Source organism: Gadus chalcogrammus, chromosome 8 (assembly GCF_026213295.1).
Source record: "Gadus chalcogrammus isolate NIFS_2021 chromosome 8, NIFS_Gcha_1.0, whole genome shotgun sequence".
In the NCBI taxonomy this organism is placed as follows: domain Eukaryota; kingdom Metazoa; phylum Chordata; class Actinopteri; order Gadiformes; family Gadidae; genus Gadus; species Gadus chalcogrammus.
The window spans coordinates 4,528,815-4,552,852 of NC_079419.1; the positions used below are offsets into that span (position 1 = coordinate 4,528,815).

The following is a 24,038-nucleotide window of genomic DNA, read 5'->3' on the forward strand; positions in this document are numbered from 1 at the left end:
GCTGCAAGGGGAAAATATCCCCCTTCTGCAATTCATTTGGATTTGAAAATGATTGGATTCATTGTTTGGTTTTGTTTGTTATATTTTGACTATTATCAGCGGCTAGGACAACCTAATTATGCTTCGGTGAAGATTTTTAATGAACCTAAACCCCTGACTGTTGCTCGTTATAAGGGAGTTAGCATCATGAGCATGAGGCCTTTGAACTTTTGACTTTTCTTTTCTCTAGCATTATTTCGCAAAAATCGTTATTTTGGATATTGCTAATTGCCATTTTTTTGTTGGTTGCCTTCCCCCTGTTTGCTAATCCTACCTACGGAGAGACACCAGCAGCACAGAGCTTCTGGCAAAGCCCTCAACCAGTCTCATTGGGTCTGCTCTGTAATCAGAAGTCAACGTCACACTCTTCGATTCCTTTTCCCCTCTTTTCCTTCGGTGGGTATTCTGTTTTAATCCCAGGGGGAATAACAAACACAGCGGCAACAAAGGAGCCTGCGACGACTTGACAAACCCGCCGACAAAGCACGCTAACGAGAAGCATTTCTCGAGGGGTTTCCAGTGCATCAAACGCACAACGCTCTCGCTTGTATCACTTGTACTTTCCCTTTTGAGTCGCATGAAAATAGGGAAAATGTATGTTAATTGCCATCTCGCAGTTAAACACACAAATCCAAACGCTCATTTCCGAATTGCGGGCACAGTTCTGAAATCTATCCTCGCTGATTGCTCTCTGAATGACTGGATATTTTATGAATCATAATCACACCCATGTTTACACTAACAATGATTTCCCGTGACACACACACACACACACACATCTGACGTAAAATGACGTCGCCCTGCAATTTCACGGGCGTCAGTTCAAACAACAAACCTCAGCTCACCTCCCCTCCTGCAGCCTAGCCATTCTCGACTTACTCCAGTAGTATTCCTGTAAATTATACATCAACTGAATTCCATCCTGTATCTTTTCTTCCTCCCCCCACAGCTCATGGCGGATTCCAGCGGTTCCCTCTCTCGCTAATGGATCCCACCTTAACCAAATGAAGGATTTAAATAATGCCTAAGCCTCAACCTGCTGGAATTAAAGCAGCACAGCCACCAATCAATGTCGGGAGTTTATAAAACCGCACCGGAGCACAGCAGCTTCCCTGTGCCCTTCCTCGCCAGCTAGGAGAAGAGGAGCAGGGGGAGGGTGGTGGAGGAAGAGGAGGAGGAGGAGGAGGTGGTGGGGGAGGAGGAGGAGAGGGGGGGTAATCCTACCTCTGCGCACCAAGCCGAGAGAGAAAAAGGGGAGAGAGAGTCGACTGCACCCTCTCTACCTGGTAGCTCCCCGACCCCGGGCAGCATGAACCTCGAGGCTGGCCTACACGGGCTGCACCAGGGGAGCTCGGACGCCTAGTGGATGGGCTAGATCGGTCAGCACACTGCAGAGCTAAAAGCGGGCCTTTCTGCTGAGGCCTGCCTCTCGGTGCCCCCTTAACACTTTTAGTCGTTTAAGTGTAAGCTGTGGGATTTATCCCCCCCCCCCCCCCCCCCCCCCTACTTATTCTTCTGGTTGTTTTTTTTCTTCTCCCGGCGTTGTTTTTTATTTTTTATTTTCATGTCAAGTCAAGAGGCAATCATGTCTGGTTGCGACTGAGCGGAACAGGTTCCTGTAAACCCGGTATGTTCCAATTACTTTCCCTTTCATGTTGTTTGTAAATGTAGTGAGCGAAGCTGCTGCTGAATCCACAATGAGCCATGTGATGCACCTGCTACTCAGCTTCATGCCGCGCCCTTGATTGGCTGATTGTACCGACACATCATCTGTAGCTGCACAAACACATTGCTCTTTATCCGCCTTGTCTAGACTGGCCCCTTCCTTCATTATTCTCTCGCGTGACGTTTCAAATATCACCATTCAGATCGTTTCTGATGACAGACTGTTCTCTCTTCCGGTGTACTGTCTGTGTTCCCTTTTCTTTTCCAGGGCAGTTTCCCCCTCCCTGCATAGTAGCACATGGATTTCAAGACTTCAAATGAAGAGGTAGGCTTCTATTCCATCCCCTGCATTTCGGTAGTTGATTTGCAGCCATCCACTCGTCCAGCGCAGCTCCTCATGTTCATGTTCCCGTGCGTCTGCCACTCAGAGGACCGAGCCGGGCTCTTACCCAGGTAGCATGACGAGGTAGCCTGAGCCAGATGGGCCCCTGTTGAAAGGCCCGGCGTGTGTTGTGCATAGATGCTTGTGTGTTATGTGTGTGTTTTGTGTGTGTGTGTGTGCGTTTGTTGTGAAGTGAAAATGACCATCCAGGCTGAATCAGTCTCTGCGGTGATAATAAGGGGGATGATGGAGGGGGATTAAAGGAAGGTAGGAGGGCCGGGCGGGCGCGAGATGGGATCACAGATGTGGCCAATTACATGCAGTGCATCCTCCAGGAGAGGTCAGGGCGCGTTAGACGCTGGCCGGCTGACCCCGCGCCGCCGCCGCCGCTGCCCTCATTTGGCCGGGGCCGGCGCCTCACTCTCTGAGAGAGGGCGTGCGAGCGCACGACGTACACGGAGACGCGCCTCTCGTGGTTTCTACCTCTCCTCCATTCAACGTGATCATCGGCACACGTGCTCACACACAAGAACACACACGCATCCAACGCAGGCGCACGCAAGTGCACAAATACATGCCTGCACACACAAATGCATACACACACACACACACACACACAAATGCGTGCAAACAGAAGTACACACACACATACACACATATGCATGCACACACAAGTTAACACACACACGTACATGCGTTCAAAATACAAGTACACACACACACATGCATGCACACACAAGAACACACACACACACACACACGGATGCAAGTACACACACACAGTCAAATGCATGCATGTGTGCACGCAGGTGTGCACACACACACACAATCTGGAGGATAAGTGAACAGCAGCACTCAAAGACACTTACACACAAATGGATCCGGATGGACTGAAGGGTTAATGGTATACAATTTCCCCTCGTTGCCAGCAGTCACTCCATTCTCCATCCTGAAGTTCATTCTAAGTGCAATACTGTTTCTCCTTGCAATTAGTTTTTATCCTTGCAATCTACTTGTAAGCAAGAGTCAAATCAACACAATTCTCAGGATCCGAAAGGTGGTCCCAAATTGGAGTTTGGAGGCTAATTTGGAGCCTTAGAAAAACAGTTGGCTTGTTACCACATGACTAATGGCGCTGAGGTGACACCGATGCACTGACTCTGGTGCATCTTTCTATTAGTAATCCTGTCAGGTGAGGGTGGTTCTTTTTTATTTAGACCTTTCTAAAGTCTCAAGGACAGGACCGGCATCCCAATTAGCCCGGAGAAGAAAGGTCGATGTATTAAGGATTAGCATATTATTTGAATGGATCATTGCTAACATACACTCGCACCTAGCGGGCTTGGCATACGACCGTGTACACAGAGAGAGAGCGAGAGAGGAAACCATGGAGAGAATTCCCCCTCATTTCACAGATCCTTAATTTGCCATCATAAAATGTCAATAGACGTTTCATTGAATTAAAAAGCCATTCGTCACTGATTATTGTGGGGTGTAGATTTGACGATTTTATTATCAATATTAGCACAGTGGTTCAATAGTTGTTGAATAACATGAATAATTTGAGTTCCTTTTTTCTGCTTGTCATTGTGTCGTTGTATTTTAAAAGTATGCAATTTATTCATGTTTCTTTTGAGAACAATATTTTATGTCGACGATAAGATCATGAATTTTATGATCCATCATTTATAAACCAAGTCGACCGTATTTCTAAGAGAGACTTTCCTACGTTGGTTTTTGAACGACTCGGCCATTAGTGCTTTTTACATTTGCATCAGCAAGTCATCAAGGAGGGAAACGAATAACAGGCAATGCCATCGGCTCCGTCATAATCTCCCCGTTCATCCCACAACAGTGTATTCTCAATTCCATTACATTTCACAGCTCATTTATTCAGTCACGGCGGGAGTGATGGATGATTTTATCAGTTTGATTCCCTGCAGACAAAGACTGGGATTTATTTGCTGCAAGAAGGTAATGAAGAGCCGTTCAACATTCGACTGCACTTGGCCAGAGACATTCTGACGATCCAGGAGCAAGATGTCATCTGCGTGTCCGGAGATCCCTTCTACTCCAGTGTAAGGAACCCGATTCGTCCCATAAATACACCTTATACTTATGCATCTCTTCTCCGACGGATCAGGATTTGGCTCTCTGAGTGTGTGTGAGTGTTTCTGTGAGATTATGTGCTTGTGAGTCTGTGTGTGTTTGTTTGTTTGTCTGTGTGTTTGTTCATGCGTGTGTGTGTGTGTGTGTGTGTGTGTGTGTGTGTGTGTGTGTGTGTGTGTGTGTGTGTGTGTGTGTGTGTGTGTGTGTGTGTGTGTGTGTGTGTGTGTGTGTGTGAACACATTCAAATCAATAACCATAGAGGACAATATACAAATATTGATGATACACTGAATGCCTATGAACTCGACAAATAAACCGTCCATAATTCAGTCCGGGCTATTAAAAGCTATTTCAGACCCGATAATGTAGCTTTAGGCCCAAAGCAGGAGTAATGGTAATAGCCAAACGTCGTACAGAGATTTAAGCCGAAGACCAGCTCGCAGCAACAACAGACTTAACGTTCTATGAATGGAAATATAAAACAAAACGACGGACTTCAATTGTTAATGGCAGCGCACTTCAGCAGAGCAACATGTATTTTCAGTGCCTCGCCGCGGCCTGCTATAAAGGAAAATATAAATTCATGCAGTTCAAGTCCATTCTTTTTTTTTCCCTGACTTGCGGGAGTCTCTGCGATACTGCCCCATTATTGCTTTTGAGAAATATGTATCTCCCCGATTTTATTTTGGCGTCAAAGAGATAGAGAGGTATATTTTCCTCTTCCTGAGTACATTGCAATCCTCGAGAAACAGTGATATAAATTGCTCCCTGCGTGCTGCGTCGTGTCCTTGCGGCGCTGTTGAGAAACACTTTAAATCGAGTGACCTAGTTTTGTGACTTGTGGTCATCACGCTTTGAGTACTGATTCACCTTTTTCTTAAACCATCGTTCCAAATAGCCTCTTTTAAGGCAGATTCAAGAAAAGGGGACATTATGATTCCATGGGATTTCAGGCCATGGATAACTATTATATTCTAGTATTCTATAGCTACTGTATTTTAAACATTATTTCTCCACGGGATTTCAGGCCATGGCTAAATTATTCTATTCTAGGCAATTCTACTATTCTATAGCTATTTTAAACATTATCTCTCCACGGGATTTCAGTCCATGGATAACTATTATATTCCAAACTATTCTACTATTCTATACCTATTCAATTTTTTTTTAATACTTTTAATTCATTGGAGAGAAATTATTTCTCCAAGGGATTGAATCCTGAAGCAGAATGGTAGCAGTTCTACTAGAAGTGATGAATGTGCTCTTCATTACCACAGGGTATCAAATGTAACCCCGCAATGCCCACAGGCTACACAAAACATACCTTTTAATGTCTTTAAGCCTGCAATGTTCCAGGATTTGGTCTGAAGCATTTCTATTCCTCCAGATACCTTTTATAGTAAACTTCCCTTTTACCTTTCATCATGGAGGGTTTGTCTACAGCAGAGCCCCAGGCCCTTGTTGACGGAGTCTGACTCTGCCACTGTGATTCTCCCCCCAGGAGAGGACTGTGACCATACGCAGACAGGCGATCGGAGGGTTTGGCCTGAGCATCAAGGTAAACTAAAAACCAGCCAAACTTCTCAGGCACATTAGTAGAACAGGTCATCCAGAGAGAGAGAGAGAGAGAGAGAGAGAGAGAGAGAGAGAGAGAGAGAGAGAGAGAGAGAGAGAGAGAGAGAGAGAGAGAGAGAGAGAGAGAGAGAGAGAGAGAGAGAGAGAGAGAGAGAGAGAGAGAGAGAGAGAGAGAGAGAGAGAGAGAGAGAGAGAGAGAGAGAGAGAGAGAGAGAGAGAGAGAGAGACTGAACGAACGACTGAGTCAGAAATAGAGAGAAAAAGAGATGGCGAGAGATCGAGTAAGAAATAGAGTGAGAGAGATGAAGACAGAACGAAAGGGAAAGAGATGCAGTCAAACAGGGTAAGGGGGAGAGAGAGAAATAAAACCGTGTGTCTCCTGCCAGGTGCTAGCCAGATGTTTCTGTTGTCAGAGGAATAAGAAGTGTGTTGTGTTTCCCGTTGTCTGCGTCTAGTTTTGTGAGTTGTAATTAACGACTCTGTTTGTACTCCAGGGTGGGGCAGAGCATAAGATCCCAGTTGTGATATCCAAAATATCGAAAGAGCAAAAAGGTGCAGTTCCTCTGCGGGTTAACCATTTTTTTCATCAAAGCAGAGTTGATTGAGTTTCCTTCCTGAATGATATTTGCTTTTCTCTCTCCTCCGTAACTTTCCAGCTGAACTCTCCGGCCTCCTCTTCATCGGCGATGGCATTCTGCAGGTAAACGGGTCCGGCATGACACGTCTCTCCCCCCCTGCTTCTTGCCAAAGTGAAGCCTAGATTTAATATTCCATGCTGCATATGTCAGCGAAATCAGGTTGAAATACGAGGCACTTACAGGTAAATGTCAGATTCCTCGGCCGTGTTTGGGTTGCAGAGAAACATGTAAAAAAAAACCTGGGTAAATCGAATGATCTCCCAGTGCCGCACGACGGTCCGCCAAGATAACGTTTAAGGGCGATATTAGCCCCCCTTCCTGCTGTTACCCCTGAATCGCTTTTTTAGTTTTGTGTTTTTGTGCAGAGAATGTTTGTCTGCTTGTCCTTTTCAACATCATTTGAACGATCGCGATTACCATGAGATAGCTTGGACGGCCTGTTATGTTTTTGGGGGGCTTGTCATCTCTAATATCGCTGTGTGCTTTCGCAGATAAACGGAATCAACGTCAGAAGCTACCGCCACGAGGAAGTGGTGAGATGTCAAATGCATATATTCTATTCTCAACGCCCGTTTTTCGAAATCTCTAACCTCATGGTATTTATCTGGTACCGAAAGAAATAAAGATATAGAAATCAGGCCTTCTGTGTCCTTCTTGCTAAAAAAATTCTCAAAAAAGAAATCCTTGCGGGTAGTCTGTTATCTGGGATCAGCTGTCTAAGCCAGGCAGGCACACCATGCCATTTTTCCAACCCATCCAAGTTGCAATCAGTGGCAGTAGAAGAAGCTGTTTTAAGCCTCTAATATTAGTTTCCCCTCAACCGCAGGTCCAGGTTTTGAGAAATGCCGGCGAAGAGGTGACACTCACTGTCTCCTTCCTCAAGAAGACCCCGGCCTTTCTCAAATTGCCCCTCTGTGAAGATTGCACATGTAAGGAGCCTCAAGTGTTACCTCTTGAATGAAATGATGAAGAAATAAGCACACCGTATCCCCAACCCCCGGTCCACTACAGTTGATAACGCGCCGTTACGAGACGAATAGCCAGTATAATTGTGTAATAACAGTCATTATTTGTATTATGCTGGGTATTATTGTGTCCGATTCTGTCCGATGTCATGTCGACCTTAAATTTCTTAGGTACATTAGTAGAGCAGGTCTTTCAGAGAGAGAGAGAGGGGGAGAGAGAGAGAGAGAGAGAGAGAGAGAGAGAGAGAGAGAGAGAGAGAGAGAGAGAGAGAGAGAGAGAGAGAGAGAGAGAGAGAGAGAGAGAGAGAGAGAGAGAGAGAGAGAGAGAGAGAGAGAGAGAGAGAGAGAGAGAGAGAGAGACTATAAATAAATAGAATTGCCTTGGCTACACTGATGAACTTCCCCATTTCGAGATGAAAGGTTGTGCGTAACACAGCAATTGGCTAATGATGGCGAAAACGAAACAAAACAAACATTGCGTGCCGCTAAGGTAATAGCACACAGAGAGCGTAGCACAGTGAAATGAAGTCAAGGCGAAATGTATTCCCCTTCAACTCTCCTATTAAGTTAATGACTACATTACTCATTTCAAAAGGTGCTATACAAATAGTGTTTTTAATGTGGCATATGAATGCAATTATATATGAATGAATATTTATATGATGTATAATGTTGTCTATATTTTTTTTATACGTTTCTCTCTCTCTCTCTCTCTCTCTCTCTCTCTCTCTCTCTCTCTCTCTCTCTCTCTCTCTCTCTCTCTCTCTCTCTCTCTCTCTCTCTCTCTCTCTCTCTCTCTCTCTCTCTCTCTCTCTCTCTTCCCCCCCCCCCCCCCCCCCCCCCCCCCCCCCCAGGTATTCCCAGTGACCAGAGCAGTGGCACGTCCTCCCCTCTCTGCGACAGCGGCCTTCATCTAAACTACCATCCCAACAACACGGTGGGCCTCCCCATCCCCCACTGCCTTTCCACTGCCGTACCCCCCCCCCCCCACACACACACACCTCCAATCCCTCTTTGTAACCCAGCAACAGGGTCCGAGGGGAAGTTGTTTCCATGCAACCGCTTGTGTCTGCATGGCATGACGCGACCACCGCTCTTTCTTTAACCTTGAACAGAATTCGGCTTCCCATATTTATGCTTGCTCCCTCGCCCTGGTTTCCTCTCGCTCTACAGCAGGCGGTGTGGTGGGGGGGGGGGGGAGAGAGGGGGAGAGGGATGGGGGAGATTAGAGGGGGAGGGAGGCTGTTGCTGTATCACCCTGTTGCGAGCACACTTTTTTTTTTACCTCACCAACTTGTATACTTCCCCTTCCTCCTGTAACTGTTATTTACCGTTGAGCAACTTTGACACTTTTGGTTCAAAGCTATTACGGTGAATTATTGAGTCTTTTCAGGAGAAGTCTTCATGGAGTCATATTAAGTCGTCAAGAGGCAGGCAGGGGTTTAGGCTTAAAATGCCAACAGGTAGACCCATTGGACGTTTGGGTTTGAACCCAGAACCTTTCCGTCAGGTCCCGGCGAGGGATTGAAGTCAACTGACTGAAACCAATTAAAATCATGTTTCCGATAATAAAGAAACACGAGGGGCAGAAACCGGGTGAAGTCAAATGACAACAACACAGGTGTGAATAATCAGTCAGCAGCAATTAACACAGGTGGCAGGAATTTCACTAATGAGAACCCCCCCCAAACCCTCCCCCTCCTATTCTTCCTCCTCTTCCTCCCCTCATTCTCTCCCACTCCTCCTTCCTCCTCTTCCCCTCCTCCTCCTCTTCCTCCCCCTCCCCCTTCTCCTCCTCCCCCTCCCCCTTCTCCTCCTCCTGTTCTCCTCCTCCTCCTCCTCCATCCACCTCCCCCCATCCTCCCCCTCCACCCTCCCCCTCTCCCCATTCTCCCCCTCTCCCCCCAAACCTCCTCCTCCCTCTCCTCCCCCTCTCTCCCCCCCCCCCCCCCCCACCCCCTCCTCCTCCACCTCTTCCCCCAATAGGACACTCTGTCGTGCTCCTCCTGGCCAACGTCCCCGGGGCTCCGATGGGAGAAGAGGTGGGTGGACCTCCGTCTCATCCCGCTGCTCCACTCCCGTCTGTCGCACCACCTCCCGGGCTCCGACGTCTGCAGGTGAGAGCCCCCTTGTCACCGTGGCGACCGCAGCATCGGGCGGGCGATGTCCTCGAACCTAGGAGCGTTCTGGTTGGACTGGGAAATGATGTTTGAGAAATGCCGGAGGAACGTGGATGGTGTATTGTCATTGAGAATATATTCATATTTACGTTTACATAGAGGGCCATTAGCAGACGCTTTTATCCAACGCAACTTACAATAAGTACATTTGTCAGAAGAAAGAGAAACCACAACATGTCGCTGTCGGTACAGTAAGGATGTTCATAAAAACGAGTGCCCAGCCCTAACAATAGCAAGGTAAACCAATCTAGGTGAACTCTGAACTAGTGAGTCTTGAGAATACGTAGAGAATATAATATATAACAGTCAACATGATCATTCAGGGTCTTTGATCTGTGGGTGTTACATATAAATATACTTTATTGGGGTGGAGGGGGAAATCGATTTGTTTGCGCATCGGGATTCTTTGCTTGAGCAACACTTTTATTGCCCGGTTGACTCTGAAATCGGAACAGAATTGAATGCCGAGCCGTCAGTGAGATGTTAGTGGGAGCATATTAACGGCTTCCTCAATGGCAGGACCAGAGAGTCTGCACAGAGGGGGCGGGAGCCTGCTTTGTGAGCTCCTAATCCCTTTAAAATGCATGTCAATAAAATAGTTAATTTACACAAATAAGATGCATTCATCAGACGTCACGCCGCATCAACCAGGACATGATTCATAAAACGCAGAACGAGCAGCTGAAAAGTCTGGCAGAGGCAAAAAACGTTCACCTGCTCACGTTGTCACGGCAATGGACATCGGATATAAAAGGAAGTGCTCACCATAATGCATACAACAAATAAACCGATGCAGCTCGCACGCTGTGCTTGAACAGCCCTGTTGGCGACTAGGCTAGCAGTAGTTGTTAGCAGTGGTGGCTAGCAGCAGGGTAGCAACAGTGGATTTGGTTTTCCCCAGGGGGTAACGGTAGGGTTGTTATCCACAGAAGAAGAAGAGGTTTGGAGTGGACAAGGTTGGGCTGAGGCTCAAACCCAACCTTGACTCCTGCTCGCTCTATTTAAGACTCCTGATTTATATGAATGTCCCATTTCTGCAGAACTAGGGTAGCTTGGCGGTACAGTGTGAAAGGTGAGGACCAGATACACACGTAGTCGATCATATAATCTTTTATTAAACATATCGTGATGAATGAATTCAATAGATATACGGGCTGTTTATAATGGCAATCTCAAAGCACTCACAGCGGCTCGGATCAAATAAGAAAAGAGACCTTGTACCACACTAATGTTTTTTACATAAATCCTTTCATGTTAAAGTGGCACTCTAGAAGCTCCGTTTTAAAAAAAATATTATTTTTTTTAAACAGAGCTCTGTTTAGTCACAATCCATCACTGAACGAGGTGACGCGATGTTAATCGACCCCATGGCCCTCCGATGTGTCCCCTTTGTGTCTGCAGTATTATGACCGTAGTGAACTGAATGTCGGGGGCGACTTTTCCTCCATGAATTCAAATCGCAAGCGGCGGAGTTTCCAATCAGCCAGCTGTTCTGGTTCCACCAGAGAGGGGGAGACTGGGCTAGTCCACACAGACTCACTCTTTTACTCACTCGACTACTCACTCTTCTAACCACTCTTCTACTCACTCTTCTACTCTCTCTTCTACTCACACTTGTAAGTGTAGCAGTCTACAGTTACATTTTCACCAAGGCTGTGCTGCCAAAGAGAAAGAAACAGAGAGCTTTGAGATTGCCTCTTTAGATACTCATCTAATATATTATTTGATACTTTGCCATGATTTAAAATAAATAATAATTTGAAAACTGTAGGAGCACGAACAGAAATAAATTGGCCCCCCCTGCTGTTCCTTGCCAATTTCCTGTCCCTAATTATAAGTTTTAATAAAACCAAAGTTGCTTTAAGTATTATTAACAGAAGCGTGTTGAAGTTTCCTTCAATATAAACCAAACGGTGGGAGCTGGTTTATCTCTGGTTCCAGCAAGGCATGTCTGTTCAGACATCATTGCTCAAAAGGATTGCTTCGTCTTCAACTGGTCCCATTCTAAATGCGAGCTCATTTTCTTTTAATGTGCTTTTATCTTAGGAAAAATGCCTTTCAGGTGATAGCGGTGGACGGGGTCTGCAGCGGGGTCATTCAGTGTCCTACGACCGAGGACGGCGTGGACTGGCTCCAAGCCCTCGCCTCCAGTATCTCCAACCTCACCAAGCACAATGTGAGTGGAGGCCGGACCCTCGACGCAATACATGCACGCATTTATTCTAGACTCTGTTAACATTCAGGGCTACGGTTGATGCAAAATGTGGCAGAGTTTGATCAGTCTGATGCATATTAATGCTTTGTTTTCAGGCCCGGGGTCACGATAAGCTGGGGCCGTGTGCTATACTGTACTGCACTGCCTCAGTCTAAAGCATGAACTTATAGTGTTCCTTTATCATAATGCATTATGCACTAATAGCAATAACAGGAGTCAGCACGCTTGGGGAAAGTAGCTCATGATGAGATAGCAATTATTCCTGACTCTTTGCAACGCTCCAGCCTAGTTTGATGACCATCTTGGATAGCGGTTGTACTTTTTAAGAGGATAAAAGCAGCTTTTATTCAAATTGGAATCAGGTCGTACATCTCATTGAGCAGAGCGATTCCTTTTAAAAATGAACGTTATATGCGGCCAAATATAAAAATAAAAGAAGTTCACTTTACGGTTTCAAACTCCGTAGCGCCACTGTCTCTCCCCCTGGTATTATTTGGCCCGCTTAACGTCGGTGACAGCCAACGCTAACGCGCCTCGTTTATTCAATTACTTTAGAGGGAGAAAAAAAAACCTCCCACTGAACACGAGGACCAGGGCGCTGGGTAATGGCCAGATGCCTCGGGTGACCACCCAGTGGGAAGAGCGCGGCTGTTGGGCAGTGGCGGACCGAGACACGGCGAGGTGTAATTATAACGTTGGACTAGTGGGGGGGGGGATGAGAGGAGAGGGTCTCTAACGACGGGGGGGGAGAGCGCTAATTGAAAAAAAAGACTCGGTGAGGACAAGGCTAAGTGAGGACCGAACAAAACCACCCGAAGCATAGCGCTGCCCATTCATTTTACAAAACAACATCAACATGAGAAGGTCATTCCGTTTCCATGGCGCCCTATACCATATGCTCTTTCGTTCGGTTAATAGAAATACATACAAAAAAACTGACCGATGCTATTTTTCTTCTTCTTCTTCTTCTATATATATTTCTACTTTTGCCGATCCATAATAACCCTTAATGGAGGTCCTATACTCCAGACACCTTTAATAATGGTGGTCGGCCTTCTTCCCTCAGTAGTGTTGACCATGGTAACACTATCGTTTCCTTCTTTCTTTCTCCCTTAACTGCTCCCACAAAACCCCCTCGTGATGAAACATTCCTCCGCCAAGCTCCAGCAGATCAATGCTACCTCATTCAGGAGCTCCTGCTGCTCTTGTTTATTCCCTAGAGAAACAGGAGCTGAGGGAACATTTACAGTGAGGGGGATTTTGTAGACGTCTTTATCCAACGCTAGTTACAACCGTTCCTTCACACATTCACACACCGACGGCGGAGTCAACCATGCAGGGGGACAGCCAGCTGGTCAGGAGCGATCAGGGTGAGGCGTCTCGCTCAGTGACACCTCGATACTCGGCTAGGAGGAGACGGGGGATCGAACCAGCAACCTTCCGATTACCAGTCAACCCTTCCTACCTCCTGAGCTACTGCGGCCCGTCGCCATGGTCCTTTATTCCCCGTCCTATTCGCCCCTATGAGGAAGTGTTATATTGATAGTATGGCGTGGATTAAGAGTGTCTTGATACCTGTGATCCGGGCCGCAAGGTTTAATTTAATGCTTGACTGCTCTCCCGCTGGTCCCCCTGCCTTTATTAGGACGGAGGGAGAATGGATTTCTCTTTTTTTTGTTTTGGGGTACTTTTGAGAAGGGACTATCTCCCTAATTCATTTTGGGAATTTGCATAGACTCGATGAATAAAGCGGTTGTTAGCCGGAGCCGCGAGCGCGAGCGGCGCCAAGGAATGCTAACACTTTGATCAACACTGGCCGTCACACAATACCTGCGGAGCCCGTCCCTCCTCCGGCTCCCAGTCCGACGGATCCTGACGAATGAGGAGATTTGAATACGTTTAAACACGGTGCCAGTTAAGGCTTTCCTACATCGCTTGCGGCAGAGGGAAGAAAGAAAGAATGCACGTCTTACATGCCTATGCTAACACTTGTCTCATATTGACGCTCATATGTGCTGGTTTCGTCTTAACAGGTGAAGAAGACTAACCGCAATTTCCCCGTCAACCAACAGGTGAGTTTTTCGGTTCCTTTCGTTTATTGAATCCTGATTGTTGGCTGTCTCTCAATCCGCATAACAGTGCAGTGCTTTCTTACAGTGGTGTCCCGGTGTGTTGTTGTCTTCTGTTGCGATGTGAGAGGGTGGTTTTGCATCATGACGAAGAGACCGCCCACTGAGAAATCTGTTAGAAACCACTACCAGACAGCCAGTGTGCCCTCCGCACACACAGCCCACCAGCCAGTGGCTCCCTTCATTGAGGGCGTGTGTGTGTACAACGATGTATTTTATCAATATTTGAACAGTCTTCCCGGTCTCCCTCCCCTCCTCCTGACACACCCACACCATCGCTCCTACGAGGAAACGCCGAGAGAAAACATCTTGCAACATCTCATCTAGAGCAATTAAACAACATTACCGGCAAGCGCATCGAAACCCGGGAATCTTTCACTCAGGGCTGACATCGAAGCGTCAAAACACCCGGGGGGGGGGGGGGGGGGGGGGGGGGGTGAACGAGGGGACACATTGCCTGAGATGCAATCTGCCTCAGATGGCAGTGAAGGCTGGCACGTTAGGGGAAGTTGCTTGGATGCGTGGAAACATGTTCGGGAGTGCATCCTCATGTCACTCTGACTCCGTCTTCAATCTGTGCTTCTGGCTGATATTCCGGCCTGAACCGACAGCGCTGATGAGTTAGTACACGGTGTGTCTCTTGTCCCACCCAGATGTGGACTTCCTGTCACTTCTATGACTACCGTGAGCGAGCACACAGATGCCAGTCCTGTGCCTATGTTGTTGTTGCTGCGCTGTCATTTGGCCTAAATCTTCACGACGTCGAAGCATGTTTAAATGGGGATGATTTGTTTGTGATTTTAGTTTAACTACTTAATTTACACTTATATAAGTCACTTGGGTTTTTTGACACAATTGTTACAATGCTTACCAAAGAGAAACAGTTTAGCACAAGAAGATAAAAGCTTCTCAAAAGGGGATTTTAATTAAATGCATTTCTGGTGTTGATTTTAAACTTTTACAGACACTTTTTTACTGATTAGGAGTGCTGGCCGAGTTTGTGGTCGTTGCTGAAAGCCAATTACACGGTTAAAGATCATTACTTCCAGTCCCCTGATTGGTCAAAAACAAATATGAAGAGAACAAAAAAGAAACACAGATTTGAGCTTGTCTGCCATAACACTTTAAAATGGAAATCTAAAATTGTAATTAGAGACTAATCCTTAACATCCCCTCTTGGTTTTGAAACCCTATATAAAATATACACTCACATAATCCCCTTATTCTTTAAACTCCCATTGAAAGTATGTACAAATTAGATTTCCTTCTTATTACGGGACCCCTTTGGTCAGTAAGTGAACTACATCCAACTCACAATGGAGTTTGAGCCCTCTGGGTTGAGACTGTTACCATAAACCAATCTTAATCATATTGATAAGTGGATATTACAATTTAAAAGTAGCGAAAGTAGAAGCATTATTTTTCCCATTATAAATGCATCAAGTTACTTCCTTGCTTTGGCTTGGCAAAACTGGCCCACTTAAAATGTAATAGAAATCTCACCACAGGCTGTTCTTCACAACAGAAAGCTTCGGGGAAGGTCTCATTTTTTAAGTGAATTTACAACCTTGTATTGTGTCCGTGTATTGGAAACATATTATATTTTCATTTAAGAGTTTTATGCATAGACAAACGAGTTACGAGTTGTCTACATTGTTGTCTACAAAGTCTACAAATACATCATGTCCTCATATCCTCTATATGATATCTCTACATTAACATTATCTCCTTATTGTTTTTAAACAGTATATAGGAAATCTCTACATTAACATAATCTCATCATTGTTCTTAAACCTTCTATATGAATGGACATTAACCACATCTAATTATTGATTTTAAACCCTCGATATGAAATGTACATTAACAAAAATCTCATTATTGATTTTTAACCCTCTATATGAATTGAACATTAACAGAATCTCCTTATTGATATTAATCCCTCTATATGATATGTAGATTGAGACCACCTCATTATTGTTTTCAACCCTCTTTATGAAATGTACATGAACACCATCTTCTTATTGATTTCAAACTGTCTTTATGAAATGTACATCTACACAAACTCATTATTGTTTTTGAACCCTCTATATAAAATGAACTTGACAACATCTCATTGTTTTCAAACCCTCTATATGATTTGAACATTAACAACAACTCCTTATTGTTTAAACCCTCTATGAAGTGTACATGAAGACCATCTCATTATTGTATTTAAACCATCGATATGAAATTTACATTAAGACCATATCATGGCTGTTTTTTAAACCCTCTATCTGAATGTACATGAAGAGCATCTCATTATTTCTCCTAAACCCTCTATCTGAAATGTACATCAAACCATCTCCCTATTGTTCTTAAACCCTCTTTATGTACACAAACCCCCTCTGTCTGGTAGATCGTCTACATGGGCTGGGTGGATGAGAAGGAGCTCGACTCGGTTCAGGATCGAATGTACACGCCTAAGTTCCTAGCCTTGAGGGGATCCTCGCTCTTCAAGTTCTCTGCTCCTCCGGTGAGATCCGTCCTTATGTCCCCGTTGTCAAAGACTCACCTCAGAAATCAACACTTTAAGAGTTTCAAAGGCTGTTTGTAATATGTGTTGATCTCACGTTGCCTATGAGGCGTTAACATGGTGTTAATGGAAAAACAAAAATCAAACGAGTAGTGAAAGATGTGAGCCTGCCAGTACAAATTGTGTTTTCTTTGTATTGTGGATTTATGATGAACATTGTCTTAGAGCCCATCCGATACTTGATTTTAGGCCGATGCAGATACCGGTATTATGGAGGAAAATATGTCCGATTATGATTTAACGGCCGATATCGATTTATCGGCCGATATTCATTATACATCTGCATTTATTCAATATAAATATCGTGATGTCCTCGGAGTGGAGCAGCTCCTTGGGATTGGCTGCTCACCCTTCAGCACTTCACATTAAAACCGTGAGCTAACGGAACCAATGAGCTGTAAGGGGAGGAGCTAGTAACCTTCACACAGAACACGATGCTAAACGGTAAATGTTCACGTGGTTGTGCCCAGTTAAAGCTCTTACTGTACGTTCACACCAAGAGCTATGCAGCGTTTTGAGCGATACGACCATTCACTTTCTATTAGAACCTAACCCTCGCGATAAAACGCTTGAGCGATAGTTATAAAGCTGTAAAGCTGTAACTGAGAGTTGAAAACAGCTCAACTCTATGCAAATGAGCCAGTAGCGTTTCGGCTGTAACCGCCAGCCAATCGGAATGTAGATGTCTCTCACCTGCGTGGGTCCCAGTAAACAAACGCGCATGAGTGATATGAGCTGTAAATATTTTTGACAGCGTCGCATTTTGAGCTATTCAACGATTTTGCATCTTTTACAGCTTTTGGGGTGAACATACAGTTTGAGGTTCAACCAGAGTAGAGGATTTTTGAAGAGGTCAATACATCTATAAATTGACACCATTCCTCAAGTTTTTACATCGGCAAATACGCAGAAACCGATCTGTTAGGGGCCGATATCGGCCGGTAAAATTGCCCAACTTGTATTACTCGGGCTCTAGTAGCAAGTGAAATTGTTTGTGTTGCCTTTCATCCATTCCAATGTGGGACTTTTCGAACAAAAGAATAAGTATTTACTAGTTAATAAATACAAATGAGAGCAAGCTGTGATGAAGAGCTAGTCAAACGTGTAAGGGAAAGTTAAATTCAATGATAGCATCCCCCTCCCAAATAGCAACCCTGGCTCATGGGGGGATTCTCTCTGGGCTGATGTTGCCGCTGGCGTGGTTGTAATATCCTAATTAGAAAAGATGGTCTGCACCTGGCTTCCAGAGAACGGAACATGGGTTTAGCTCCTACGTCCATCAAGTGAGCTCAAACACCATACCGAGGCAATACCATCCAGTGGTATTCAAGTTCAGGAAGAGAGGAACGATCGATAGATTCATTCACCAAATGCATCCAAAGAATAAGCCTACCTTATCTGCTCATTCTCGAAAGGCACCCAAGAAATCTCTGCCATTTGCATTTGAAAAAAATCGACTTTGAAAGGCAAAGCCTTTCAAAGCCTCTACATAAACCCAATGTGTTGCGTACTGAACATTGTGGCTTCAAACTAGAAGGCTGAGCAGCGCTTGTGATCAGACTTTGTAAACAACAGGTAATGAATGACCCGTGTACTTTCACAGACACATTGTTTCCATAGCATCCATTTGGAATGTAGCAATATATTTTGTATTTCCTCCGGCGAACACTTGGCAAGGCGGCTAGTTCCAAATGTTAGACCGTAATTCATTTCAAGAACTCAGCATGCAAACGGTGTGCGAGTCATCAGGGACCTACGTGCATTCCTAATATACCATACGGACACGATGTTGATACTTTATTTTATGCATCTTGAAGGCCGTCGAATTTGTACTCAGATGATGTTAGATGGTGGGAGCCTCACCTGAGATGGCCTTTCCATGAAGCTGATGTATATTTTATTTGCGATGCTGTGTGTAGCTGTGATGTCAATGCGAGATTTTTAAATGTGTGATGTTAATGTGGCCTGTTTCAGGTTACAACATGGGACTGGACACGAGCCGAGAAGAGCTTCACTGTGTATGAAATCATGTGCAAGGTTTTAAAGGTACGCTTTCCCTGCAGCGTAGACCCCCTTTGAAATATTTATAGCTTTCTTTAAAGAAACACAGAACTTTATGTACCAAAACTGGATCTTCTGGAGAGACAAGAAACCAGAAATGGTTGTGAGAGGAGTGTGGATAGTTCTGAACATTTTCTTGATCTTTGAGATGGTAAAAAAAGAAAAAATATTTTTTTACCCAATTACATTCCCCGCAGTTGGGCTACAGCTCACCTAAACTAGCCTCATAGCGGCCATGTTACTTTCTCATTACAGCTCTAGCACAAGCTAGAGTCAGCTAACGTCTGGCTGGGCGTACATTCCCCTCTCACCCAGAGGTCTCACAGCATCACCCAGGCTTACCCTCAAAGCCTCAGAGACCTATAAAAAACCGAAGCTGAAACTCATTTAGTTTCTCCGTTGCATCGCTGCCTCTCCGCCCGGCGTGTCCAAACGGCCGTGCCCATCTGCAGCTGATCAGCGTACGGGCGTCTGCTCTGTTTTACCAGGATAACGACCTTCTGGACAAGAGGAAGCACTGCTTCAGCGTTCAGACGGAGAGCGGAGAGGACCTGTTTTACAGCGTCGAGCTGGAGGGTGAACTGCTCACCTGGGAGAAGGCTTTTCAGATGGCCACATTCCTGGAGGTGGAGAGAATACAGGTCTGAGTTGTGTGTGCGTCTGTGTGTGTGGGGTTAGGGGGGGCTGTATGTATGCATGTGTGTGTGTGTGTGTGTGTGTGTGTTTGTGTGTGTCTTTGTGTTTGTTTGTATGTATATGTGTGTGTGTGTGTCTGTGTGTATTTGTGTGTGTAAGGGTTGTTGTGTGTGCATGCGTGTGTTTCTTTGTATCTGTGTGTATGTATGTATGTGTGTGTGTGTGTATGTATGAGTGTGTATGTGTTTGTGTTCATGTATGTTTGTTTGTGCGTGCACGTGAGTGTGTGTGTGTATGTGTGTGTGTGTACAGTATATATGTATTGTGTAGAGTGTGTGTGCGTGTAGTGTGTGCTGCAGTAATAGAGGTGGCTTCATTCTGCTATGCGGGGGAATTCAACCATGTTGATGTTGTTGTTGTAGCGAGAGAAAATAAAACATCAAGGAATGATTTCTGCTTTTGACGTGTTCGGCGAAGCGATGCTAGCTACATGGCCGACGGAACGCCGGGCTCCTTGTTCCATCTTGTTCCCCTGCTGTCTGACAGTGTAAAACATACGCCTGCATCATGGAGAGCCACCTCATGGGCCTCACCGTGGACTTCAGCATGGGCTTCGTCTGCTTCGACGCTGCCTCCAAGGTCAGTCCACGGGCGCCCTCCCTACTGTTTGATTTCATCTTATTCCTAAGCTGTTCATGTACTTTCTGCGTTGTGCATATCTTCATCGTAGTTGTAATTCTTGAAGTGGAATTCAAGGTTTGGATCAGAGGGTCGACCGATATCCTACGTTTCACGTCAACTAACCAATTAAGAACGGACCGAACACGGTCACCGAGGAGGGTGATTGGCTTGGTTGTGGCAAGCGTCCATTCCTGCATGAGATGGCTCAGGGTTTATATAACGTGTTCTTTATTTCGCTCTTAGTCACGCTCCGTTATACTGCAGAGTATGCATTATGAGTTAGGAAGCACATCGGGTTTTGACAGCTGATTCCCCGCAGCTTCAACCTGTCACTTGTGCCTGAACCTCATTCTGGCCTCTCCCAAGAGCTTAGCCTAGTCCTGGTGAGAACACTATCCAGCAGTACTCAGTACCGTGTACTCATGAGGAGAGAGAGATAGAGAGAGAGCATCAACATATTGTACTTTTGGATTGCACATCCATATGGGATAAATAATGACTGTTAAAAACGCTGCAAGCCTTTTGTTTACAGACACAAACCCGGTCCAAGAAATACACCCACAATTCATTAGGATAACTGCTATGGCACCGTCGCATCCATGGTGTGTGTGTGTGTGTGTTTGCTCAAGCGTTTAAAGCCCGATAATGGCCTGCTTCTGACTGAGAACTGTTGTTACATTTCAGTTATGATTCAGAAAAGCAAAAAGCATCCACAAGACCTTAACCTCTTCCCCTTTCCCAGATTTCAATGTTTGCTGTCTCTCCTGCAGCTAACGTTTCCCTCAGCCGTACAGGAAGCTGTTTACTCTCTGGTGGTTACACGGCCGACAGAGAAGGACAGCCTCACCACGTCTGTGGAGCTGCTAGTTGAGCTAGAGCTGGACCCTGAGTTGCTTGTAGCGCATTATATTGATCACATTTAGGGCATTTAGCAGATGGTTTTTATTGCACATTCACACACTGACTGCGGAGACTACCATGCAAGGCCCAGCCAGCTCATCGAGCAGTTAGGGTGAGGCGTCTTGCTCGGGGACACCTCGACCCTCAACTAGGAGGAGCCGGGCACCGAACTTCTAGCGAGCCAACCCGTTCTACCTCCTAGATATGATAAAATATTACTCATCCACTTTCCAAAGATATGCAATTCAGGGATCCGGCTGTTGGTATATTTACCAACAGTAAATGACAGACTACGAATGACTTGGCCTTTTTCATTGTTCTATTCATTTGCTAATGGCAGCAGATGAATAAGGATGATTCAATAGATTTGGATAGATGCAATCCTCATAATGCGTCTGCTTCTGTCACACCTACAGGCAGTGCTCTGGAGGTACAAGTTCTCCCAGCTCAAAGGCTCGTCCGACGACGGCAAAAGCAAGATCAAGTTCCTGTTCCAAAACCAAGACTCGAAAGCTATCGAAGCCAAGGTAAAACACCAGAAACAAACTTGTCGTGTAATTCTACAGGCAGACATTTATATTTGACATTTACATCTAGGGCTTTTAGCAATGTGATTCTACAGAGCAACCTTTACATTTTACATTCACATCGAGGGGATTTAGAAGACGCTTTTGTCTAAAGCGACCTAAAATAATTACCTTGTGACAGTAGAAATAAAAACAACATTATATCGGTCGGTACAGTAAGGATGTCCATAGAACCAAGTTCCAAGCACTAGCAATGGCGAGGATAACCCATTCCCTGTATACAACAAAGATAGCTAGGATAAGACGCTACACAATGCTAATTAATGTTTTTATGGGGGGAGGCTAGGCAGAGTCTAGTGCCTTGTTCCAATATCCATACTATCCGTACTTACTAGCCTAAGTTTGAGTACGGAGGGCGTTCCGATTCAGATCGGGCGAAAATAAGTGTACTGAAAGGACCCGGATGGTGTACTCAAAACGGTCAAATCGCGAAGTGTGTGGCGATGTACACTTTTCGTACTCAACGGCAGCCATCTTAGCTACGAGTTCACCGTTTAAAGCGGGATGTTTATTGCGGGGGAGGAGCCCGCGGCGGCAGTCGTGATGGTAGTTTCCAGTCAGTGCACCACGGAGTAATCGATTTGGAACACCAATTTTTGACTGAAAATTAGCGCACTTAGTGAGTGCGGATAGTGTACTTAGTTTCAAGTGTACTGATGGAAGTATGGATATTGGAACACGGCATAGGTGAACTCTGAACAAGTGAGGCTGTTGAGCGGCGGTCCTGACGTTCCACCATTCGTTTGTGACTCCTCTGTTTCACGTCTCCGTCCGTCCCAGGAGCTGGAATTCTCCAACCTCTTCGCCGTGCTCCACTGCATCCACGCCTTCTTCGCAGCCAAGGTGGCGTGCCTGGACCCCATGTTCGTGGAGGGCCACGCCACGGCGGCGATGGGCTCCGGCCTCTCCTCGCTCGCCACCATCTCCTGTAACTCGCAGCAGTCGTCCAAACTCAAGTACGCCACTTGACAGGCGGCAACCGCAGCCTCCTACCCCCCTCTATCTACCCGTCCACCCCTGCTTTCTAAGACACTGCACTTAACCCCCCCCCCCCCTCCCACGGACATGAGGGGAATGAGACGGCCCGCTCTATGGTGACGGGGGAAATATACCGATGAATTATATATCTCATAGTGGAGTTATTTTAATGAGAGACTTTATCCTCTCTGGATATAAAATGACACTCTTTCCTCTCGAGAGAGCACTTCCTGCGGCTGGAGTTTCCTCGCGGACCTACGCATCAAAGTGGACGCTGAATAACTGTGTGTCTCGCACTGGGGAGTGTGATTTTCTATGTTTCTCCATCCTGCTTTTTATCAGTGTTCCCCCGATGGAGATGAGTCTCTATCTATGGTTTCACTGCTTGTATGCTTGTAGATGAAATATGTAGCTTTACATACTTGCCAGACTAAATTAATTGAATGTTTGTTCTTGGAATCACATTGTGAAATGCAGGTATTATAATGTGTTCTCTTTGTGTTGCGTTTGTTGCTTCAAGCGAAATCAAAAGCTAATTTTCTTATGCAACATCCTTTTAAATTTATAGAAAGTCTATATAGAAACAATTAAATTAGAGGTTCAGTATTTAGATGCCAAAATCAATCTCTTCTTTCTCGTTCAAAACAACAATTCATCTAAATAATGACCACAATGTTCTGACTTGGTTTTCAATTAGACTTGTTTCCAATTGGTTGTTTATCAAGGGCGTGTAAGCTTACAATGAAAAACTTTTAACTATGATTTCACACTCAAATGAACATCAAAGTTAAATTCGATCCCATTCATCATCTTTAAGAATTACTCTCTATGAGCCAGTCTTTGAAGAATATGTGTGTTAACAGACTGTGTGTGTGTGTGTGTGTGTGTGTGTGTGTGTGTGTGTGTGTGTGTGTGTGTGTGTGTGTGTGTGTGTGTGTGTGTGTGTGTGTGTGTGTGTGTGTGTGTGTGTGTGTGCGCGTGCTTGTGTAAGTGTGTGTGTGTGTCTGTGCATGGGTGCACTTGCTTGTGTGTGTGTGTGGGGGTGTTTGTGTGTGCACACGTGTGTGTGCAAGCTTGTGTGTGTGTGTGCGTGTGCGTGTGTATTTGTGTGTGTGTGATGCTTTGATTAAAAGGAATCCAATCAGGAGTTTGTCCAATCAGGTAAAAGCATTGACCAGAATCATCTCCATACTAACATACAGTGTGATAAGTGTCAGCACAGAAAGCACCAGTATGGATTCACAGCAACGTGGGTTGAAGTGAATTGCAGCCAGTGTAGTAACACGGTCACAGAAGATAGCTACACGAAAACGTCTTGTCTGTAACCATTTATAAAAATACTAAAAATATTTTTGGTTAGAAAAAAACGTAGACACCTGCTGGGGATTCTCATCACTGTTGATTATGTAAATAAACACCAACATTCAAATTAACGCGAAAGCATAACGATTTATCGGGGGAACTTGAGGGATTGCAATTCAGTTAATTTGTGGTGCACCAGTTATAAGGTAGCATTTTATCCTCCTACCTGCTATCCTTCACCCTACAGACCAAGGTGAAGGAACAAATTACCCCAGTGTATTTTATACATATCTTAACTTTTTCAATTCAGCGTGTATATAGTGAAAAAGTTATTACTTGAAAAGTAAAGAAACTGTTGGCATGTCGGTGTGGTGGTTAAGAGACGCCCCGCGGCGGAAGGTTTCGTAGCACCGTGACCTTCCTG

At 45.3% G+C, this 24,038-nt stretch overlaps 1 protein-coding gene across 1 annotated transcript; it reads left to right on the forward strand.

Moving 5' to 3' along the window:
- The first annotated feature begins 1,583 nt into the window (after window positions 1-1,583).
- On the forward strand, window positions 1,584-22,324 carry sntg1 (syntrophin, gamma 1). The gene is made up of 18 exons (XM_056597002.1): window positions 1,584-1,666; window positions 1,973-2,029; window positions 4,030-4,164; window positions 5,697-5,753; window positions 6,265-6,322; window positions 6,427-6,470; window positions 6,900-6,941; window positions 7,235-7,337; window positions 8,228-8,310; window positions 9,360-9,490; window positions 11,600-11,729; window positions 13,802-13,840; window positions 16,293-16,409; window positions 18,444-18,515; window positions 19,019-19,171; window positions 19,713-19,805; window positions 21,164-21,274; window positions 22,115-22,324. The coding sequence occupies exons 2-18, from the start codon at window positions 2,003-2,005 to the stop codon at window positions 22,301-22,303; spliced, it is 1,584 nt and encodes a 527-aa protein (XP_056452977.1). The 5' UTR covers window positions 1,584-1,666; window positions 1,973-2,002; the 3' UTR covers window positions 22,304-22,324.
- The last annotated feature ends 1,714 nt before the right edge of the window (window positions 22,325-24,038 follow it).